Source organism: Takifugu flavidus, unplaced genomic scaffold (genome assembly GCF_003711565.1).
Source record: "Takifugu flavidus isolate HTHZ2018 unplaced genomic scaffold, ASM371156v2 ctg356, whole genome shotgun sequence".
Classification (NCBI taxonomy): Eukaryota; Metazoa; Chordata; class Actinopteri; order Tetraodontiformes; family Tetraodontidae; genus Takifugu; species Takifugu flavidus.
Genome location: NW_026621982.1, coordinates 1 through 22,365, shown reverse-complemented (window position 1 = coordinate 22,365; position 22,365 = coordinate 1). Strand labels below are relative to the sequence as shown.

The 22,365-nt window shown below is 46.6% G+C and overlaps 1 protein-coding gene, 1 long non-coding RNA gene and 1 other non-coding gene across 3 annotated transcripts; 1 reads left to right on the top strand and 2 right to left on the bottom strand.

The window, feature by feature from the left end:
* Positions 1 to 9,995: 9,995 nt before the first annotated feature.
* Positions 9,996 to 11,606, bottom strand: LOC130520362 (uncharacterized). The gene is made up of 3 exons (XM_057024067.1): positions 10,864 to 11,606; positions 10,695 to 10,766; positions 9,996 to 10,602 (listed from the first exon to the last, which is right to left on the bottom strand). Exons 1-3 carry the CDS (start codon positions 11,342 to 11,344, stop codon positions 10,538 to 10,540), a joined length of 618 nt encoding a protein of 205 aa, XP_056880047.1. The 5' UTR covers positions 11,345 to 11,606; the 3' UTR covers positions 9,996 to 10,537.
* Positions 11,607 to 12,768: 1,162 nt separating this feature from the next.
* LOC130520363 (5S ribosomal RNA) lies at positions 12,769 to 12,887 on the top strand. Its single transcript, XR_008948804.1, has one exon. It is a non-coding gene; the product is annotated as a 5S ribosomal RNA (ribosomal RNA).
* Positions 12,888 to 15,650: 2,763 nt separating this feature from the next.
* LOC130520361 (uncharacterized) lies at positions 15,651 to 20,861 on the bottom strand. Its single transcript, XR_008948803.1, has 2 exons — positions 20,564 to 20,861; positions 15,651 to 16,107 (listed from the first exon to the last, which is right to left on the bottom strand). It is a non-coding gene; the product is annotated as an uncharacterized LOC130520361 (long non-coding RNA).
* Between the last annotated feature and the right edge of the window lie 1,504 nt (positions 20,862 to 22,365).

The following is a 22,365-nucleotide window of genomic DNA, read 5'->3' as shown; positions in this document are numbered from 1 at the left end:
AATGTAAAGAAATTTAGAAAAGACCAACAGAGGCCTCCTGACCTGAGCGTCTCCAGTCTGCAGTTTGGATGCATCATTGCAGAAGACAGTAACTTTACGTCGGCATCTGTCAGGCTTTGGTTCCAGCTTAATCCAGCTCCCGTAGATGAGAAGGGTTTGACGTCATTGCTGAGGCCACAACTTCCCAATGACTCTTTGAAAGAAAACTACCAGACAGTCTGTTGTGTATGAAACAAAAATAGTGAGTCAAACTTTGGGATTTCTAATCAACTTATCTGAGAATCTACCTCAACACAAATGTAGCTCATTTCCTGGAAAAGCTAAATTCAACACCGTAGAGCAACAGTTTGAACGACCATCAGATCTGAAATGCAACTGAATTATTCTCAACATTTGTCTTATTTTAGAACAGCACTCAATTACTCATTTTAAAATGATTATAGCAAATGGTTCAAAGAAACGTGCATCTTTTTATCTGTCTATCGGCTCTTTGGATATTTTGCATTTCATCCAATTTGTACGATGGTGCGTCAAGTCTTAATTCAGCGATCCGATCGATGACATCAGAGTCTCTGGTTGCATCGATTGCCCTCAGCTTCTGTTTATCTGCCTGTTTCCCTTCAAATCATTTTCACTGCACCTTTTGTTGCTAGTGATGAAGTTGCCACCTAACGGGTGTGGAAAGGCTCAAACAACTTTGTGGGTCACATAAAGGCTCCAAACGGAACCGCCACAAAGACCTAAAACACCCATTTAAACCAACGAGGCCGGCTGTTTTTACGTTGAACAAATGAAGCAAAATAGTCACGTGTCATTAGTTAAAATGTGTTTTTCTGTCGTTTGAATACGATGTATACAAACAAACAAAAGTTATTTAATGACATGACAGTAATTTCATGATAGTCAGTTAACTTGTGGCTCCTATTATTCCTGCCTTATGTTGGTTTGTCTGGATTGACCTTTGAACTTATATCCAGCCAGTGTTGAACATTTCTGGATGAATTGTTGTTGTTTTTAATTTATGGACGCTGCAATGGAGATAAAGAATTGAAGGAATGACCACTGGAGGGGGTATTGCTACCTGACATGATCCACTCGCTTGATTTAAACGCCGATGTCCGGCCCCAAAAATCTTTACTTACTCGGCCTTCCTGCAGTTCCTCACAGCTGGAATCAGGCGACGTCGTCCCTCCTGAGGTGTTGTACTGCTGCAGGTCCAGCTCATCCAGAACCTCCTCTGACATCTGCAGCAGGTAGGCCAGAGCTGAACAGTGGATCTCTGACAGTCTCCTCTGTGATTTCTTCTCTGACTTCAGGAACTCTTGGATCTCCTGATGGACTGACTGATCCTTCATCTCCATCAGACAGTGGAAGATGTTGATGCTTCTGTCTGGGGAGATTTCATCACTGTTCTCCTCCTTCAGGTTGTTGAGGACCTTCTGGATGGTTTCTGGGTGGCTGTTCCTCTGATCCAACAGTCCACCCAAGATCCTCTGATTGGACTCCAGAGAGAGACCATGAAGGAAGCGAACAAACAAGTCCAGGTGGCCATTTTCACTTTTGAGAGATTTCATTAGTGCTCTCCTGAGGAAGACATCAAGAGATGTGGCTGGATTGTTTTTTGCAAACATCAATGTAAACCTGGAAAAGGGCTTTGGTTGGAATATTTTAGCAACTATATATAACCACTGTGTCTTTCCTGGTGTAACGGTGGAACATGTAGACGGCAGCCAGAAACTCCTGAATGCTCAGATGAACAAAGCAGTAGACTGATTTCTGGAAGATCACACTCTCTCTTTTGAAGATCTCTGTACAAACTCCTGAGTACACCGACACCTCGGAGACGTCCAGTCCACATCGCTCCAGGTCTTCTGAGTAGAACATGATGTTTCCTTTCTCCAGATGTTCAAACGCCAGCCGACCCAACTTCAGAAGGAGTTCTTTATCAGCCTCAGTCAGTTCCTCTGGTCTCTGCTTTCCTCCATACTTCTGCTTCTTCCTCTTTATCTGAACCCTCAGGAAGTGTGAGTAGAGGTCAGTCAGGGTTTGGGGCAGCTCTCCTCTCTGGTCTCTGGTCATCATGTCCTCCAGAACTATAGCAGTGATCCAGCAGAAAACTGGGATCAGACACATGATGTGGAGGCTCCTGGAGGCCTTGATGTGTGAGATGATTCTCTTGGACAGATCTTCATCACTGAACCTCCTCCTGAAGTACTCCTCCTTCTGGGAGTCAGTGAAGCCTCGTACTTCTGTGATCCTGTCAACACACGAGGGAGGAATCTGATGGGCTGCTGCAGGTCTGGAGGTGATCCAGATGAGAGCTGAGGGAAGCAGGTTCCCCTGGATGAGGTTCACCAGGAGCACCTCAACGGACGATACTTGTGTGACATCAGAGATGACCTGATGCTTGTTGAAACCCAGTGAAAATCTGCTTTCATCCAGGCCATCAAAGATGAACAGAAGTTTCCAGACAGTCAGATCTTCTGCTCTGATCTTGTGTAATGTTGGATGGAAAACATGAAGCAGTGAGAGAAGACTGTGCTGCTCATCTCTGATCAAGTTCAGCTCCCTGCATGAGAGCGGAAGCACCAGACTGATGTCTTGGTTCTCCAAACCTTCTGCCCAGTCCAGACTGAACTTCTGCACTGAGAAGGTTTTTCCAACGCCGGCGACACCGTTGGTCAGAACCACTCTGATGTGTCTCTGTTGCTCAGATAAGACTTTGAAGAGGTCCTGGCACTTGATTGGAGTGTCCTGGATGTTCTTCTTGGAGGTTCTCTCAAGCTGTCTCACCTCATGTTGTGTGTCCACCTCCTCACTTTGTCCCTCAGTGATGTAGAGCTCAGTGTAGATCTTGTTCAGCAGGGTTCCACTTCCTGCTTCATGAGTTCCTTCAGTCACATGTTCACATCTTCTCTTCAGACTCATCTTATGACCTTCTATCACCTCCTGCAGATCACTTCCTGAACATAAGTAAACCAATGATGTCCATCTATAATAAATCATCAACACAACTACAAATTCATGACATCACAAGTTCAATTTTATATTGAACAGTTTTACTTTGTTTGGGCTTCATTTCAGCATCTCCAGATCTGCTTCCAGATTGTGAACAAGAGGACTCTCCTGGTGGAGCTGCCTGGTCCCAGTTTGATAGGATGTGCTCCCCCCTCTCACTATGAAACACATCTCTATTAGTCCTTTGATTTATAGGATGAAAGAACCTGATCAAGACTCAATATTGTTCCAGCATTTATGTCTGAATTCATCTTTCAGTTTTAAACCTGATTCTTGTTTCTAATCAACAATATTCACATTAAGTCTGTAACTATATGACTGTCTGAGGTTTAAGTGTTAAACATCTCCAATAATAAACTCACAACCTGCTGCTGTTAATGTGACTAACAGCTGCCACACAAACACATCATCACGCTTTAGTTTTCTCACATTTCCTCTGAACTTCTGAAGTCTATTCCTCCACCTTGGACCAGTCACTCTTCAGGGACACCCAGCTGGGCACTGTGGACTCTGCTCTGTCCTCGTCCATCCTGAGGAAACATCAGAAATAGTGATGAGACTGTGATGAAGGTAAATAATCTGTAGAGGTTGTAGTTAAATAATCCCAATTCACTGCATTTTTATCAAACAGGAACATTTCTAATCCATTCTGGATAACAACTGAATCAATAAATCAATGATGTCTCTGTATAATTTTCATGTTTTCAGAGTTTAAGCTGCTTTTTTTAACTGTTCCCTGCAGTGAGAAAAGAACTGGCACCTTTTCCAGCCCCTCATCCTGCAGCACTGAATGTGCTCTAAAGTTCTTTCCAGAGCAAACGTCTCTGCACTTGCAGCAACATGTTGTAGTCATGGATCCGTGAGGAGAACCGGATACAGGAAACGCCCCCACTTTGATCCCAAAACCCAACTGGTGGCCAACGGTGGTCCGGCAACGACGGGGACGCTGGTCCATCGGGCCGACAACACTGGTTTTCCACAGGCCAACATGGTGAAAGGACTGTCTTCAGCTCAGCCACTAAATTATCTGGTGCTACATAAACATGCTAGTCAGGACTTTTTAACTTCCCTCATTTGTTCTCCTCTTCAATTATTTCTATGATCCAAGTCCTCAAAGATCACTGCTCTATTTAAAATAGATGAAAGAAATGACACCCACTCCTGCATTTCTTTCACAGTGGTTCCACAACATAGAACAATAAACCACTGTGAGAAAACGTGCAACATGAACCCAAAATCCTGTTGGTGTCCTGTGATCCTGTGTGGATTTAGTTATTTAGTTTATTGTCTTAAATTGGTCCGGCTGAGAGACGCTAACTTGCCCACGATTAGATGTTGTTTGACAGGTAATATCCAAATATCCAGCTGTGACCTGGACTGTTGAACAGCTCTAATAACTCTAAGAGCTTTTCACCTGTCACAAAAAAGTTTTAAAATTTTGTTAATACCTGTTAAGACTCTCTAACAACGTTAACAGCATAATACTTGTCTGAACAGAATACTTTCACTTTTACTTTTACAACCTAATCAACAGCTTTATGGCGTATATATTACTACCATTAAAGCATTCTGGGAGGGTTTAAAGTTCTTTTAGGATCAGTAGCAAAGAGCAGAAAAATAAACTAAACTTCACTTAGAAAGATTATTCAACTATAACTAAAGCCAAACTATAAGAAAGTTAAATAAGCCCTATTCATTTATAATGTATAACGATGTTTTGTGCTAAAACTAAATATGAAGTCTTGTTGAATTTTCTTAAGCCAAGAATTCTTCAGCTCTATGCAGCTCTTCAATAGTCACAAAACTTTTCAAATCTTGATTTTATCTCCAAACACAACTGTCAATTCTTTTCAATAATGCTCTTCGTTTCCACTCACCTTGTCGGTCTTCAGTCTTCTGCTTAGTCTGAAAGGAATACTTTTACCTTTCCTTTTTCCTCTGTTAATGAACAACTTTATGGCTGTTGATTAATATTCCACTCCTATAAAAGCATTCTGGGAGGGTTCAAGATTAAAAGTTGTTTTGCTATTTTAATGCCATAAATATGTTTTTGCATTTAAATTAAAACTGACTAACTTAGTTAACTAAATAAGATTTATGATGCTTGACAGATTTGAAAGACTTGTTAAAGCAGCATTTCTGCAGCCCTGGAGTCCAGGAGGAGCAGCAGAGGTCAGAATGTGTCGGAGCGCGTTTAACTATTGTCTGCAGTTCCACGCGTGTCCACTGGGTGGCGGTAAAGCACCACGTGATATTTCTCCTTTTTGGAACTTCTTCAGCTGCGTTGAGCTTTAAATCTTCACCTGTCGCTCCCTTTAAGCTCTAAACTTTGCGGTTCTGTGTGTAGTTTGTTGGTTTAAATATTTTTGATGAATTCTGATGACGATGAGTGAAACTGTCAATGACCAATAGAAAGTTCGTCCATTGTTCTACACACATTTTCATTATTTATTGTCATTTTTGGGTCTAAATGGACCAGTTCTGTGAGCTGTTTTGCTTTTTCTGTGGACCAGATGTTCCAGGCAGGTTCCATCATCGGACACAGACGGAGACAGGTCACGTGACAACAGTCAGCCTTTAGTTCTTATTACAGGAGGATCTGGTTTATATACAGACACGTATCTGCAAAATACTAAAAAGTCTATGAACCCAAAGTACTAAAAAGTCTACATCCACGCACACGCGTGTATTAAGTGTTTATACACACGTGTGCGCGTACGTGCACACTGTATATTCATCTAATAACTGTTAGTTTCTAAAACACCAAAGTAGAGTCACTGAGGCACGGCTTCACCTCCTTTACACCGAGGTTTCCCTGAGCAGGTGTGATGAACTGTTGCAGAGGAAAAGCATGGAACATGTTAATAACCGGACACAAAAACACTCAGGTTATTGTCTGACGGCATCAGTGTCTCTGGTTGCATCTGTCTGAGGAGCATTGTGAAACCAGGAGCAGTGTAAATGAGGGGGGGGGCAGTGAGTGGATGCTGCATTCATCAAACACACAATAGTCAGAAGAGAAGAAGGAAGAACAGAAGCCCGTGTTCCTCAGTGTTGGTGTGGAGACGCCTGTTTGGAGGAGCAGGAAGCAGGCTGGACTCTTCCAGCTGGCTTTAATGCCACTTCTCTTCTGAGAACCTCCCAGCAGCTTTCTCTCCACCATCTTTTTACGCTGAAGCTTTTTGATCATTTCAGGTCAGATGTTCTTGGACTGAGGTTAAAAATGTTTGTTCTTGTGCTCGGAGCGAACCGATGATCCTCTAAAGTCAGGCATCCTAAAGGTGGATGTTTTCTGAGGCCTGGAGGCTTTAAAGTGGCGCTTTTACCCACTTGTCCTCGTTGTGTTGGAAACTTGATCCAAAAACCTTTTCTGGAGCTTCATGTTCTGCTTTTTTGAAGGAATGAAATGGTTTCATCAGCGCTGCCGGGGGCTGAGCAGGCTTCATAAATCTGAAGCTCTGAGATCCTTTAAAGATCTCCTGGAATCAGCAGATGGGGGTTTGATCCAAAACTGTAAGAATCAGTCAAGCTATCAAATCTTGACTCAGTCCAAGCGTGAACCAGTCCATCCAGAGCTGATTATGGCTCAGCCAGGAGGAAAGCACGGCCTGGGGGGGTTCATATGGAGCAGGCCCACTCTGGCTCTATTGCTACTGAAAACAGCCCTTCAGCACAGCAGCCTGGAATACAGTTCTGGAGAACACCTGTTCCCAACAGAACCTGTTTAAAACGGGACCAGTAAAGATGCCCGGCGTGACCACGACCACGGGGAGAGAGGGGGGGGGGCGGCAGAGACAGGCGGTAACGCCGCTGCCCACCGATTCACCTGGAAACAACAAAAACCCCAGCAGCTTGGACCCAATATGGCAGCGTGTTCCTCACAAACGCTCCTCAAACTCTCCCCACAGCTTCATTGCTAAACAGGATTTGGGTTTTTTTGTCCGTGCTAAATGGAAAGTGTTTGTCCTTTGGTGGTCCAACAGGACCACGATTGGGATGGATGGATGATTTGATGTTACTGAGAATAAAAACAGCTGAAAATGGAAGTGGAGATGTTTCAGAGCACCAGAGTTCAGAAAGAGTTTCTAATCAAACACTGCCTGTTGGGAATGATGAAGGATGGATTTTTATTTAATTTAGACTAATTTAGACTAATTTTAACATCCTTTATGCCAGTTCCATAGAGCGTGCACGCGCACACACACTAGCAAAGATGATATCCAAACAACAAATAAATGGGAGTCAAAAGAAATCATTTAAAGCTCATATGTCAGAGTCAAGGTCGAGGGTTTTCTATGGCCCCCGGGATGATATTGATTTATTATTAGAACCGGCCCACAGGCCACAGATGTTTTACACAGGCCAATACTACATTTCCCACAATGCAACGGTGACAGTCTGAGCAGGAGGTGGCTTCATTTAATTATTTATCAGTAGTCATTAGCATAACAGCAAAAGTTAACGTTCAGATACCCATAAAATGGCAAAAGGGAAGGTGGACACTGAGAACCGGGGGTTCAAACAAGGTGGGAGTGGGAGTACATGTTCACGGAGGCAGCTGGGAAACCTGGGTGTCTTCTGAGTGGAGAAAGGGTGGCGGTAATGAAAGAATATCATCTGAGACGCCATCATGAAGCTAAACACAGCCGATCTGTCTCTGAGCTTTGTCCTCCACACGCTTTTTGGTGGCCTCCAGCTCCCTCTGGAAAAACTCTGACGCGTCTCCATGGTGACTACAGGAACGCTGGTTGTTTTGCTCCCCTCTGTCAAGGAGCACCACAGCTGTTGAGTCTCCAGGAGCTTCTCTGGGCTGGTGTTCAGAGAAGAACTGGTGTTCAACAGCTTTGCCAGATGCTTCACATAGCGGGATATGTGAAACCTGGTTGTGGGGCGGAGCAAGCTGTTCGGATCGGCCGCAGACCGATGGACCATGTCTGCGTAGTCTGGATCCACAAGCCTCAGGATGTCCTTGTCCCCATGATGATACTGCAGCAAACTATCAATAGCGTCTTTCATGGGAAGAGTCCAGCGTGTGTGGTCCAAGACAAACACTCCACCACCAGTCTTCATGGGTCCAGTGCGGGCGCTCCTCGGCGAGGACTTCAGCGGCAGGGGCAAAGCTCCAGAGACGTCTGGAACACAAACAAAGCAATAATCTGAAAAACCCGATTATCGTTGACCCGCCCACTGATCTTTCAGGATCCTGGTCATCCTCTGCTGGAATCTCCTTTACACGTCCAGCAGCAGAGAGATGGAAGCTGACAGGTGGCGCAGGGGGAAGCGACGGCACAGCAGTCGCTGTTGCCCAGCTGGAGGAAGGTGTTGCCCCAGGAGCATCGTCTGGAGCGGGAGGGGGCACAAGAGCCGAAGGCGGATCCCTCTTCTGCATTTTGTGTTTGTCCCAGTCCAGAGGGAGCGGACGGCAGCCCGGTTCTCTGGACTCCAGCCCAAACCTTTCTCCAGTGTCTCTGTCAGAGAGGTGAACGCAGGGCACTTGTCTTGTCCCGTCACTGCCATGGAAGCAGAGTTCAACTCCCACATTGAGGCAGGGTCAAAGACAGCAGGGAGGACGGCGCCGGGCTTCTTCATGTCTACCGGTCGCTGAAAGTTCCACCGCACAACGCCGGTCATGGCCTGGGCCGGAACAGTTCAGGGGAGACCTGCGTACCCGTGACCCACTGGGCCTGCTGGAAATGGTAGCCCTCCTGCTGAGATGTACCACGGACAGGGATCCAGACGGGGACTTTGGCACCTTCGCCCGCTACGTGGTTTAGCTGAAGGGTCCCTCCGTCCCTGTACATTATCCCCTCAGACAGTTCTGGGTCACTGAGGCAACCACGGAGGATGTGAACCCTCTGAACGCGCCACGTCTTCAGCATGGATAGGGTTAGGGTTAGCATGGAGCATTTTTCAGTTTGAATGACGGCAAACAAAGAAGATGGCTGATCTCACCTGTCCATCCAGTGGTAGCCGGCCTTTCCACCCCAGCGTGGCTGTACCTCTGGGCCATTCCTTGCTACATCGGATGCAGGGACCTTTCTGTCTCAGCCTGAACCATCACCCAGGACACAATGAGCCAGTTCTCATTCATCACTGCCAAACTGGACATGGCTCCAGATGCCAGTGTCACCTTCCTCGCCATCTTCCTCGTGTGGTCCGACCTGAAAACCTGCCCCAACGTGCCCTGGAGGAGCTTGGTCAGAGACGGCTGTTGACGCTTGAACTCATCCAGCAGGCAGTCAGTCAGGTAGAATCCGGACACAGACACCCCACCCCAACCTTCTTGTAAGTCAGGAATGCAGGCAAAAGGTTAGTAAAGCGCACGGGCAGCTTCTCCACCCATGGAGGGTTGTCAGCGGACCAGTTCCTGCGACAGGCCTTGCAGCAGAGTCGCGAGGAAAAGATCAAATACTGGCCACGGACGCTGACGATCACTCCAGGTCTGCCCACGCCTGCAGAGACCACCTGAGGACGAGGACAGCTATGGAGGCACGGCAGGATGTCATTGTTCCTCAACCTGACCATGATGTGGCTCTCTGGCTTCCAAATGAAAAATGGATGGAGCTGAAAAAAGTTGGGGGACGGGAGCTCAGCCACCATGTCCAGTAGCTCCGGCTGAGGAGGAAGACGCCAAAGAGAAATTGCGTTCCCAGGGTTATGCACTGGTCGGGACCCAGGCCACAACCCAAGTTGTTGAAGCTCCGTCCTCATCCACAGCTTTTGATGTTGTGAGCAGATCCACTTGCTCATGTCGTGGTCAGGGACAGGCATGGGAACAGGAGCTATGGGAACTAGGATAAAGTAAAGAAGACAGTTGAACAACATAAAGTTATCATTACTGAACAGACTATTTCAGTGCCCCCGCCCTCACATGATATAAACACACGATACAAGGAAACAAACACGCGCCTCGGACACTTGGCTTCATTCCAGAGCTCACACGTCAGATTTTTTCCATGTCAGTGACAAAGAATCGTGTCAATTTGAATCACCCCGGGACACTTTATTATTGTTCAACACCCCACGGAATGGGGGAAATGGACATGGTTTAACATCCCACTCTTTTGGTCTTGGGTAGAGTCCGTCAAAGGAGGCACTCTGCCGTCAGAGGTCTGTGCCGTGCAAGAGTCAGGTCCTGAAAACAAGTGCAGACTTGCTATTAAGAAATTACAGTCACTTCACCTGATGACAACATGGAAAGAACAGTCAGCTGGACATTACAGAGACATCAGGTTGTTCATCAGCCCTAAATAAAAAGAAAAGGAAACTGTTTTTCAACGAAGCATGCAAAGAGAACAAAAACAAACACTTACCCTCCTCCTCATAGTCAATATCAGTTCATCATTGCACGGATCAATTCATAGTCCTCACGACGGTTATTATCACACCAACATATGAAGAGTAATATTAAAGGAACTCGGCCGGAACATCAAGAACACAAAAATAATAAGATAAGTTTCAGATTTGGAGAGGAATTCTTCATGGAAAGGAACGGAACTCCAGCTCTGAAACCTATTTTTCAGAAACCTGTCTTTGCTCCTGGTGGCACTCTCGGCAGGGCGGCTGCTGCTACTGGCATAGCATCTGCACACAGATGAAAAGAAAAACAACAGAAATCAGATACGGCATGGACTTTGTTTGTCTGACATGAAATAAATGTGGTAACGGTGTATTACAGCTCTGGACTTGCAGATCAGAGTTATGGATGCTCAGCATCTCCCTTTCCATCTCCACGTCCTCCTCCATGGCTGTGTTAAAGACAGAAATACCGGCTACAGGTTATTAGTAGAAAAGAAAAAAACCTTTTCCCAAAGTTGAACTTGTCACATGAAGGAATGAGCATACCCAGGGGCTCAGCTGGGGCCTTCATGGGATGCTCAGCAGGTGTGGAAGATGTGGTGGGCTGCTGCCTCTTCAGCAGGTTCTGCTGCAACCTGGACATTCGTGTACCTGGAACGCAGCGCCTGCCTGTGACAAAATCAGCATAGCCATCACCTCTGCTGTCCCAGATCTCCTTCCACCTGCTCTTGGCTCGGGCACCAAATCCAACCAGCTGGTCGTCTTCAGATGAGGCAGTCACTCCATCCCCTCTTCCGGCCTCATAAGTGAGGAGAGCCTGGATTTCTTGGAAACTGAGGGCATAACTCACAAATGACTGGAGGCTGTCCTTACTGTGGCTGTCAGCCATACAGAGACCTGCTGCCTCCTCGCTCTGCACGTTCTTGATCAGATACACGGTGGATCCTACGTCATTCTGCAAAAGCCATCTGAATGACTTCCCTTTATATTTACCAAACTGCAGGACACAGTCTCCCTGCACCTCCATCTTATCTGAGGGATCCCCCCTCTTTGCCGGATGACGGCCAAAGCGTTCTGCCGTACGAGGTCCTCCCTCATGGCCGCAGACTTGTCCTGAGGAGTGGAACTCACCCGTTTGGCTTCATCAGATGGCTCCTGGAGGAGAAACCCAAGAGGCCCCTTGCGGAACACGACCTGAAGTTTCCCAGGGAAAAAGGCGAATTGCTTCTGCATGTTGAGCTGACATAAAGGAAAAATGTCTATTAATTTTCTCATTTTTATTAGACACTGATAAAACAGTTCCACCCATTTTTCACATCACACCTGATAAATGTGATCAAAGGAATCTTAGGCCAGTAAAAGATAAAGTGTGGTACCATGTGTAAAGCTCTGTGTGTGTGTGTGTGTGTTGTGTGTGTGTGTGTGTGTGTGTGTGTGTGTGTGTGTGGTGTGTGTGTTTGTGGTGTGCGCACACATGCAATTATCATGTAGGTGTGAAAGTGTAAGATCAAGGTTGTTGGGGTGTCGATTCAGGAGTTCAGAAGGTCAGTACCTGGTGTGGCTAGTGAGGAAAAGACTGGAAAGTGATGGTGTGTGTGTGTGTGTGTGTAGGTGTGTGTTTGTGTGTGTGTGTGTGTGTCTGTGTGTGAGAGAACATGTTGGGGGGGGGCAGGAGGACAGTATCCCCTCTCAAAGACATTGGAAACAAAAACACACATTTGATGTAATAAAATGTAATACTACCACTACTAATATTACTACTAATAATAATTATAGTAATAATAATAATAATACCGAGATTTCAGTGCCACGACAAGTAAATCGGTTACTTGAATATAAAATATGAACAAGTTCATTCATCACTATCGTGTAATTTAATTTATGAAAAACTAGCTTGACAAGATATGAGTATATTGTAGCATGACAAATACAGTACATTATAATTTAGGGCCAATTATAACACGTTCCTTGCTAATTTAGGACAGAATTGACCACAGCCTATGCACAATTACGAAAAGTTTCCTCATTAATTTAGTAGGAAATCAAGCCCAAACTTACCTTCAGCGAAGTTTACCAAAGAATGAACCAAGAATGGCCGATCCTCCGGAGAGGAGCCGCTCTTCATAGAAACGGCAGAACAGCGCCACGGGATGATAGCGGCCGGAAATATATTGCGTCCGTAGTGGTTTAGCACTACCATTGAAAATGAATGGGAAACGTTTTGAAGGCGTTTCACCTCTCATCCAAGAGCCGTTCTAGGCAGATTTGATGATATGACGCTCATAGGCTATGTAGCCTTTTCTTTTTGGGGGGAATGGATTGGAGGCTGCTCCAACATTGACGTTTGGACTGTGACAAAGCAAAATGGACAACCTCCACCTGAATAAGTGTTTCAAGAAAACAAGTTTGAGTGTATTAACTTCAAAAGGCCATTTTCTTGCACCTTCTCTCGCTTACGGCCATACCACCCTGAGAACGCCCGATCTCGTCCGATCTCGGAAGCTAAGCAGGGTCGGGCCTGGTTAGTACTTGGATGGGAGACCGCCTGGGAATACCAGGTGCTGTAAGCTTTTTGCACTCTTCCACTGGGTCAGCAGAGGCCGCCAGTGTTCCTGATAATTATCCAGCCAGATGTAATTCACTTCTTTAGTACTTCTAACATTGAGATTTAATGTTGCACTATTGTACATCGTTTGAGATTTAATATTTGTGTGTGTGTGTGTGTGTGCGTGCGTGCGTGCGTGCGTCCGTGCGTGCGTGCGTGTGTGTGTGTTTGTGTTTAAATAAAATTGAATTTCCCACTTTGGTCCACACTATTGTCAATATTTCTTTCTTCAACAAAAGCCAACTCAAGGCGGCAGATTCCTGAATTGAAAACAATATCTAAAGAACTCAAGTATCATACTAACAACACTAATATTCCATCTGTCTATCCCCAACTGAATTAACTCCGCACCTATCTCATCAGGTTTCACACACTGGGCCCCTGGGCCCGGGACCCCTGGGCTCCCCCCTGGGCCCTGGACTTATCTCCATACACTGCATAAATGGCTGATGCTAATGCACTTTGATGCATTAATGCACTTAAACTTTGAATTTTCAGGTTCCAGTTCAGATGATGAATATTGAGAAGAGATTTGAAACCTATCGTGACCAGATGTTTAACACATCGGTCCTTCACCTCCCATTTAACAGCTCTCACTCCATGTTGCTGCTGTTGCCGGACGACATGGCAAAACTGGAGAATGCAATTTCTGCCGCTCATGTTACCAAATGGCTGAAATGGATGAAATACAGGTGTGGAATTGCATCACATATAAAGAGCCTTAAAAAAGAAACATTTGCCTTGTAGAGTCTCACTTTATTCCTCCTTAGAATGTTTCTGAATCCACTCTTAAAATAAAATAGGTGGCTGAATAGCACAATTTTAATCTGGTTTGATACAACACAACACTGGATGATCTCAGCTGAAGATCCTGGAGCTGGCATATGTATTTACCCACGTATAATGCTGCCTGCTAAAGTATAACCACACAGAGAGGCCTGCATACACGTGCAACGCTATTGTGGAACGACGGGGGCGCACAGTCCAGGAAGGCCAGATGAATGTGACGTAATCATCTGTGTGGTTGAGAACGCCTTCAGTTCTCTTGTTAGAATCTTGACCCAGGTGTCGTCCACATATCTGAACCAGTGGCTTGGGCCGGTTCCTGTGAAGGATGTCGGGCTCGGGTTTCAACCTTCTCCCAGTATACTGTAGACTGGCAACTATGGGAGATACTGGTGAGCCCGTTGCACCACCATGGTTCTGCCTGTAGAGGCCTTCTCTGTACTGGAGGTAGTGGGTGTTCCAACACAGGTTCCAGTATGGTGCAGATTTGGGCCGGTGTTAAGTGTTCTGTCTGCAAGGTTCTGTCTGGTGGATGTGGTCTCTATTGTCTCGGTGGTGCACGTGACGCGTCCAGTGGCTTTGATGTAAAGCACAGCAGCCTTTTGGGTTGTAAGCTTTGATTCAAAGAAAAAAGTCTTTCTCCTAAAGTGTTGCTGCTACACCCACAGACATTAATCGTTAAAGGTTAAGCTGAAACCATCACGACACCAAGACAACTCATCTCTCTCCAACTGCAGATTTTTTGATCCAGAATCAGATCTGCCGCCTCATTCTTTGACCCTCCCACCAAGTATCACCCTCTAAAAGAGACAAGCTTCGTACTGAAGCACTTCGTACTAAAGGTCCACCACCGCAGGAACCCAGCATGCATGGTTGGATGCAGATCTTAAAGGAGACAGCAGATATAAGGAGGAACCTGAGGTTCTTAGGAACCCAACACGTGGTGTCGGGCCCACCCTTGATTCAGATCCCTGTGTGGCGCTGCCCAGACTGAGGACAGGCGGAGAGGAAAACACTCCAGTTGGGTCAAAGCCGTCCAAACCGGTCCAGTCAACTCTTGTTGAGCCGCTGTCCGTTGCCTTCATGGTGACTGAGGCATCAGGTGACCATCAGAGGCCGAAGGTAGATCCAAAACCCCAACGCGATGATAAGGGCGGCGAGGAGTTACATGTGTTAACGACGGCTCCGCCTCAGGCCTTCAAAACAACGACCCGCAGCGTCGGCTGCATGTGCGACATTGATGCTGATGACCTTGAGCAAGAGCAGAGCCAGTGTGCAACAGCAGGAGCAACAGATGAGTCCATCAACTGTGCTGCAAACCAGGTTATTAACACCTCCTCGTGGACCAGACCCTGGTTCATTCCACACACACCCTCCTGGACCAGACCCTGGTTCATTCCAAACATCTCCTCCTGGACCAGACCCTGGTTCATTCCACACACCCCCTCCTGGACCAGACCCTGGTTCATTCCAAACATCTCCTCCTGGACCAGACCCTGGTTCATTGCAAACACCTCCTCATGGACCAGACAGTGGTTCATTCCAAACACCTCCTCCTGGACCAGACGCTCCACCAAACGTCTCCCAGCATCTCCACGTCCCACCACAGTCACTGTGCACTGTTAGTAACAATGCGTGGACGTCTCCTGCTTCTGTGGCTGACAGTTGATCATCTCTGGCCAATCTATGATGTTCAGAGTTCTCTTTTCGTGGTCATTTAAATAGAGCAATCTAAATGTGCATGCACCATATGTCCAGCAGGTGGCAGTGCTCGTTTTTATAAAGTAGTTCCAGATTTCCTACCGTGCAGGATACTGCAAACAGAAATGATCTGAATTGTCTTCAACAGATCACAGCTTATATGGGTAGAGATTTCCCTCTCCTCATCCCTCTCTGTGTCTTACTCACCATCATTGTTCACCTCTGAAACAAGCCTCCAAAATCAATTTGTCACTTTCCTTTATTCTTTCTTTATTTACACATCACCATTTTACAGGAATATTATTACAATTATTTTGTTAAAGCCATATTTCAATGTACAGTTTTGCATGAAAATATACAAAAATAAAGTTGGATCTGTTGTATATCTGCCTCCTTTTGTCTCGCTGTTAGGAAACGGTGCCTGATTTCCTGTTGCGCTTTGCTCGACTTGTGGCTGAAAAGCAGATAAACTCAAAGTGTTTGCTCTGGTCCATGTTGGGGAAGGGAGGGGGGCCTGCGTGGAGCCTCTTGATGAAGTGGACCTCTCTTTGGTTCTGCCTTGTCTTGGAGGCTTTGACGGGCCTCCCTTTCCGACTGAAGGCAACGTACCAGCCTTCAACCTTAGCATTCTGCAGAGCTGTGTAATTGTTTTCCAGCACTATCTCTGAGAAGATGCACTCCCTGCTCCGACCGTTGGGCTGGAACACAGAAAGGTTCTCTATTAATCCATTAACTGTCCCATCTGGACATTACAGACGGGAGACAGCTAAAGACGTGTTTCTGAGCTACAGCAACTAGTGGAGCAGGTAACGGGGCCCCTTTTGAGAACCCCCAAATGTCCCCGTAGCAGCTGTAACGGTATGTTAGTAGTGACGGTACCACCAGCTCAGCTAAAAGGAGGCTACAGGTTCAAACACAGACATGTTTTGGATCTGAATTTTGATAGTTGATCCCACTCCAAACACTGGCTGCCAGTGAGGATGGATGCAGGTTCCATGCCTCTGATGTCTTCACTGACATGAAACAGGTGAACATCAACCCTACTGAAATGTTCAGGTGAGGGGCCTAATGTCAATTGTGCTCATTATCAGTGTTTTCTACAGCAAATGTGTGTGTATGTGTGTGTATGTGAGAGAGAGAATAATTATTATATTGTTATCATTTAAATGCATTTGTATGTTTAGCACCTAAGTGCATGGAGAAGAAACAGTGTTTTTCACCTCTCTTGATTTAGTACACTTGTCCAGAGCACCAGATTTACTGTGAGGTTGTTATCTGAAACCCTAAAAGCATCTTGGGAGAAGGTGAAAATTCCACGTGGATAATGAGCTGATGTGAATAAAGGAAGGAGATTTGCAGGGGAGCAGCAGAGCGACGGAGGGTGTTCCAGAGTGAACTGCTGCTTGCTCTCCCTTGCAAGGTACCTGTGTTTGTGTCTTTTGTTGATTCACACAGGGTTTTGCTGGGTTGCTCTGTTTCAACTCTAATATCCAGCCTGGAAGTAACAAATGCTGGACTAACTTTTCAGCATCACGGTGGGTCAGTAGCTTCCTGATCTTTGTGATGTTTCTCAGGTAAAAAAAAGGCACTTCTAGAGACTAATTTAATGTGTGAGTTGAAGGAGAGATTTTGGTCAAAAGTTACTCCTAGATTCCTCACAGAGAGACTAGATGTTAATGAGATACCATCTAGAGTGATCATGTGATCTAATCTATCTCTGAGAGGTTCAGGACCAAACACCATGACCTCAGTTTTTCCTGGGTTAAGGAGGAGGAAATTTGAAGACATCCAGGACTTTATGTCTTTAAGACAGGTCTGAAGCTTCACTAACTTCTCTGTCTCCTCTGGTTTCATGGATAAATAAAGCTGAGTGTCATCAGCATAACAATGAACATTTATCCCATGCTGCCGAATAATGTTCCCTAAGGGAAGCATGTACAAGGTGAAAAGGATTGGTCCAAGTACAGAACCTTGAGGAACTCCATGGCTAACCCTACTGTATGAGGAGGGAACACCATGGACATGAGCAAACTGGTATCTATCAGATAAATATGATCTAAACCAGTCTAGTGCTGTCCCTTTAATCCCAATCACATGTTCCAGTCTCTGTAACAGGATGCTGTGATCAACTGGATCAAAAGCAGCACTGAGGTCCAGCAGAACCAGCATAGAGACCAGTCCATGATCGGAAGCTATGAGAGGATCATTAGTGACTTTAAGAAGTGCTGTTTCTGTGCTGTGATGAGCTCTAAAGCCTGACTGAAACATCTCAAACAGGCTGTTGCTCTGCAGGTGCTCCAGTAACTGAGTCACCACCACCTTCTCAAGAACTTTAGAGATAAAAGGAAGGTTGGATATCGGCCTATAATTTGATAATACGTCAGGATCCAGTGATGGTTTTTTAAGCAACGGCTTAATCACTGCCACCTTGTAGGACCGGGGTACATAACCTGACACTAAAGAACCATTGATCTGGTCCAGGATAGAGCTGCCTATCAATGGTAAAACATCCTTCAACAGGTGTGTTGGGATGGGATCTAAAAGACACGTGGTGGTCTTGGATTTCTGAATTAGCGATGACGCCTCAGAAAAATATATAGGGGTGAAGGAGCTTAAGGGCTCGTTGGAGAACCTGTATGTTCCCACAGTCAGCACATCTGGTGATGGTCCAGTTGTTGGGATGGCCTGGTTAGCTTTCTCTCTGATAGCTAGAACTTTATCAGTGAAGAAGCTCATGAAGTCTTCACCACTAAGGGAAGAAGGGATACGTGGATCTAAAACACTGTGACTCTTAGTTAATTTGGCCACAGTGCTGAAAAGAAACCTGGGGTTGCTCTTATTTTCCTCAATTAAAGAAGAAAAATAAGCTGTTCTAGCCTTGCGAAGGGCCTTTTTGTAAACTAATAGACAGTCTTTCCAGGCTACATGATAGCTGTCTATTTTACAAGAATGCCACTTCCTTTCCAGTCTTCACACTTTCTGCTTGAGGGTCCTGATATGTGAATTATACCAGGGGGCACACCTCCTCTGATTTACTATTTTCTCTTTCAGGGGGGCAAAAGAATCAAGCGTGATTCTCAGTGAGGTTGCTGCACCTTCAGCAATAGAGTCGACCTCAGCAGGGCTCAGATTATAATGATTGATCCCTGGGGAAACACACGGTGGTCCTGGGATCAGCACAGGGATCACTTCCTTAAACTTAGCTACAGCATTATCTGAAAGACATCTGCTATAGTAAGACTTTGTTCTGAGCATAGAAGAATCCTTAATCATAAATGTAAAAGTGATCAATGAATGATCTGACAGGAGGGGGTTCTGAGGGAACACTGACACATGTTCTACCTCAACACCATAAGTCAGAACTAGATCTAGGGTGTGGTTGAAGCTATGAGTTGGTTGGTTTATCTGCTGGAGGACACCAACTGACTCAAGTAATGAAATGAAGCCATTTCTAAAGCTGTCATTTACAACGTCTATATGGATATTAAAGTCTCCAATGATAATGACTTTGTCCGTTCTAAGGACCAAGTCAGATAAGAAATCAGAGAACTCAGACAGGAACTCTGAATGTGGCCCAGCAGGGGGCCGATATACAACTACAAACAGAAGTGGCTTTTTTGTCTTCCAGCTCAGATGAGTGATGCCAAGAGTCAGGCTTTCAAATGAACTGGAGCCATGTTTTGGTCTAGAATTAATTAATAACTTGGAGTGATAGATTGCTGCCACTCCCCCTCCTCGACCAGTAACACGTGGAATATGATAATTAAGATGGGTAGGAGGAGTAGATTCATTTAAGCTAACATACTCCTCCTGAAGCCAGGTCTCAGTAAGACAAAATAAATCAATGTGATGATCCGCTATCAGGTCGTGCACTAACAGGGATTTACACAAAAGAGATCTAATATTTAACAGTCCACACTTAATTGCGATATTAGTTTCTCCAACTTGTACTTTGGTATTAATTTTAATAAGATTATGGTGATTGACCGCTCCCCTGCTCTGTGCTTGGGGAACTTTTAACCGTGGAACAGAGACTACCTCTATAGTGTTAAATATGTTATTGTTGGTGGATGAGGGTTCTAAGGAAGCAGCAGAGAGGTGTGTAAGACTACACCTCTGCATCCTGGTCTGGACCCTGGATTGTCAGGTCACTTTGGGTCTAATAAAATTAGCCAAATTATTAGAAATGAGAGAGGCACCATCCCGTGTGGGATGGACACCGTCTCTTCTGATCAGACCAGGTTTTCCCCAAAAAGTGTTCCAACCGTCTAAAGGCCACCTGGTTATCGGGGCACCACCGTGACAGCGACGACATGCGGCTAAACATCTCCTCGCTGGCCAGATTGGGGAGGGGACCAGAGAATGCTCCGGAGTCCCACATCGTTTTTGCGTAGTTACACACCGACTCCAAGTTAATTTTGGTGACCTCCGACTGACGAAGCTGGGTGTCGTTGGCTCCGATGTGAATAATAACTTTACCAAATTTACGTTTACGTCTCGCCAGCAGCCGTAAATTTGCTTCTATGTCGCCCGCTCTGGCCCCCGGAATGCTCTTAACTATGGTGGCTGGAGTCGGCTTCACGTAGCGCAAAACAGAGTCGGTTACCAGGGTCGGTTTCTCAGCGGGTGTGTCGCCGAGTGGGGAAAAGCAGTTAGCCACGGGAAGCGGGTGGTGGGGCACCGTGGGCCTTTGTTTTGGGGCTCCGCTTCCTGCGAACCGTCACCCAGCCGCCCTGGCTAGCCGGCTGCTGCCGGGGGACCGCTAGCTGAAGCTACGCTAGGCGGCTCCGCAGCAGCTAGCTTCTCCTGGCTACCTGACGCAACTCCAGCTAACTCCAAGCTGCGGAACCGCGTCTCAAGCTCGCCAAGTCTCGCCTCCATAGCCGTAAATAAACTCCACTTTCTGCACCTATTCCCTTCACTAAGGGAGGCAGAGGAGTAACTAAATATTTCACACGCTGAACAGACAAAGACACCGGGTGAAACAGACGGTGAGGCCATGCTAATGCTAATAATCGGCGAAGCCCGGTATTTGTTTAATATGGGTTGTTTCTCACTGTTGTTATCGTGTGACTAGAATGTCCCAAGTGTTCAAATTTTAAGTAAAGTGAATACAACACACCAAGTGTTCAATATTAAGTGAATACAACACACCGTGCACAATGCAACCAACGAACGATTGAGAAGACAGGAAGTGACGCAATACGTTACCAGGAGGAAGTAAAATGGAGACTCAACGGCTAACTCTTGGTTATTGATGTGGCGGTTGGCTCCTGTCCGTCACCTCATGGTTGTGTCTGTTCCCCAAGAAATACAGTGTTTATATTCCCAAATTCTCCATCAAAGCGTCATACTCACTGAAGACTGTGTTGACTGAAATGGGAATGGTAGACATGTTTGGTGACAGAGCAGACTTGAGTGGTATTGCAGAGGGGCAACAACTGGCAGTCTCAGACGTAGAGGTGTAAAACAGGAACAGCATCAACAATGAGCACAGATTTCTTTCTGACAATTAATTATGTCTGGTATTTCTTGTGGTTGTCCATCAAGCTACCCTGGATGTTGATGAGGCTGGAGCCACTGCCGCAGCTGCTACAGGCATCACAATAACACTTCACTCCTATTATTATGTTCCAGTCCTGAAGTTCAATCGTCCCTTCATGGTTATCATCACTGACCACAGCTCAGATAATATCCTCTTCATGGGCAAGATTACCAACCCAAACATCTGATGCACTAAATGCCTGTTTTGCACAATAAGAATTGCATCACATACAAAGAGCCTTAAAAAAGAAACATTTGCCTTGTAGAGTCTCAATTTATTAGAATGTTTCTGAATCAGCTCTAAAAATAAAATAGGTGGCTGAATAGCACAATTTTAATCTGTTTGAGACGGGGCTCCTGCTGTGAGCGGCCGACGACAGACGGGGCTCCCGCTGTGAGCAGCCCACTACAGACGGGGCTCCCGCTATGAGCGGCCGACTACGGACGGGGCTCCCGCTGTGAGCGGCCCACTACGACGGGGCTCCCGCTGTGAGCGGCCCACTACAGACGGGGCTCCCGCTAGGAGCGGCCGACTACAGACGGGGCTCCCGCTGTGAGCGGCCGACTACAGACGGGGCTCCCGCTGGAGCGGCCGACTACAGACGGGGCTCCCGCTGTGAGCGGCCCACTACAGACGGGGCTCCCGCTAGGAGCGGCCGACTACAGACGGGACTCCCGCTGTGAGCGGCCGACTACAGACGGGGCTCCCGCTGTGAGCGGCCGACTACAGACGGACTCCCGCTGTGAGCGGCCCACTACAGACGGGGCTCCCGCTGTGAGCGGCCGACTACAGACGGGGCTCCCGCTGTGAGCGGCCGACTACAGACGGGACTCCCGCTGTGAGCGGCCGACTACAGACGGGGCTCCCGCTAGGTGCGGCCGACTACGGACGGGGCTCCCGCTGTGAGCGGCCCACTACGGACGGGGCTCCCGCTGTGAGCGGCCGACTACAGACTGGGCTCCCGCTATGAGCGGCCGACTACGCCGACTACAGACGGGGCTCCCGCTGTGAGCGGCCGACTACCCGCCCTGCTGAGGCAGAGCCGTACTGGGATGGAGCGTTACCGCGGCGATCCAGCTCAGTGGGCTACATTGCCTCGGCTGAGGAGTACGACAGTGTGAAGTCCCGCAGTGAGCTGATGTTTGAGAAACAGTCTGGGAGACACGGACTGGTGACCCGAGTCACACACGCTGCCAGTACGTTTCCAGAAACATTTAAACACATGAGATATAGAAGCATGTGAGCTTTGGTGTCTGTGTGGAGCTGTGAAACCACAAGAAGAGGGAGGAGCGAGTGATCAGCTGTACGCAGAGATCAAGCCGGCTGTGGATGGAGCCACTACATCATTAAACACATGCGCAACAAGAACGACGACAATGAGCTCAGAGGGTTCAAACAGAGTCCTCAACCC

Bases quoted from the DNA above. Each gene is read 5' to 3' on its own strand.
- LOC130520362 (XM_057024067.1), bottom strand. From the start codon at position 11,344: ATGGAGGTGCAGGGAGACTGTGTCCTGCAGTTTGGTAAATATAAAGGG. The intron at 10,767-10,863 runs GTATGCTCATTC...TCTTTAACACAG, and splicing joins GGCCCCAGCTGAGCCCCTGG to CCATGGAGGAGGACGTGGAG. The intron at 10,603-10,694 runs GTAATACACCGT...ATCTGTGTGCAG, and splicing joins TGATCTGCAAGTCCAGAGCT to ATGCTATGCCAGTAGCAGCA.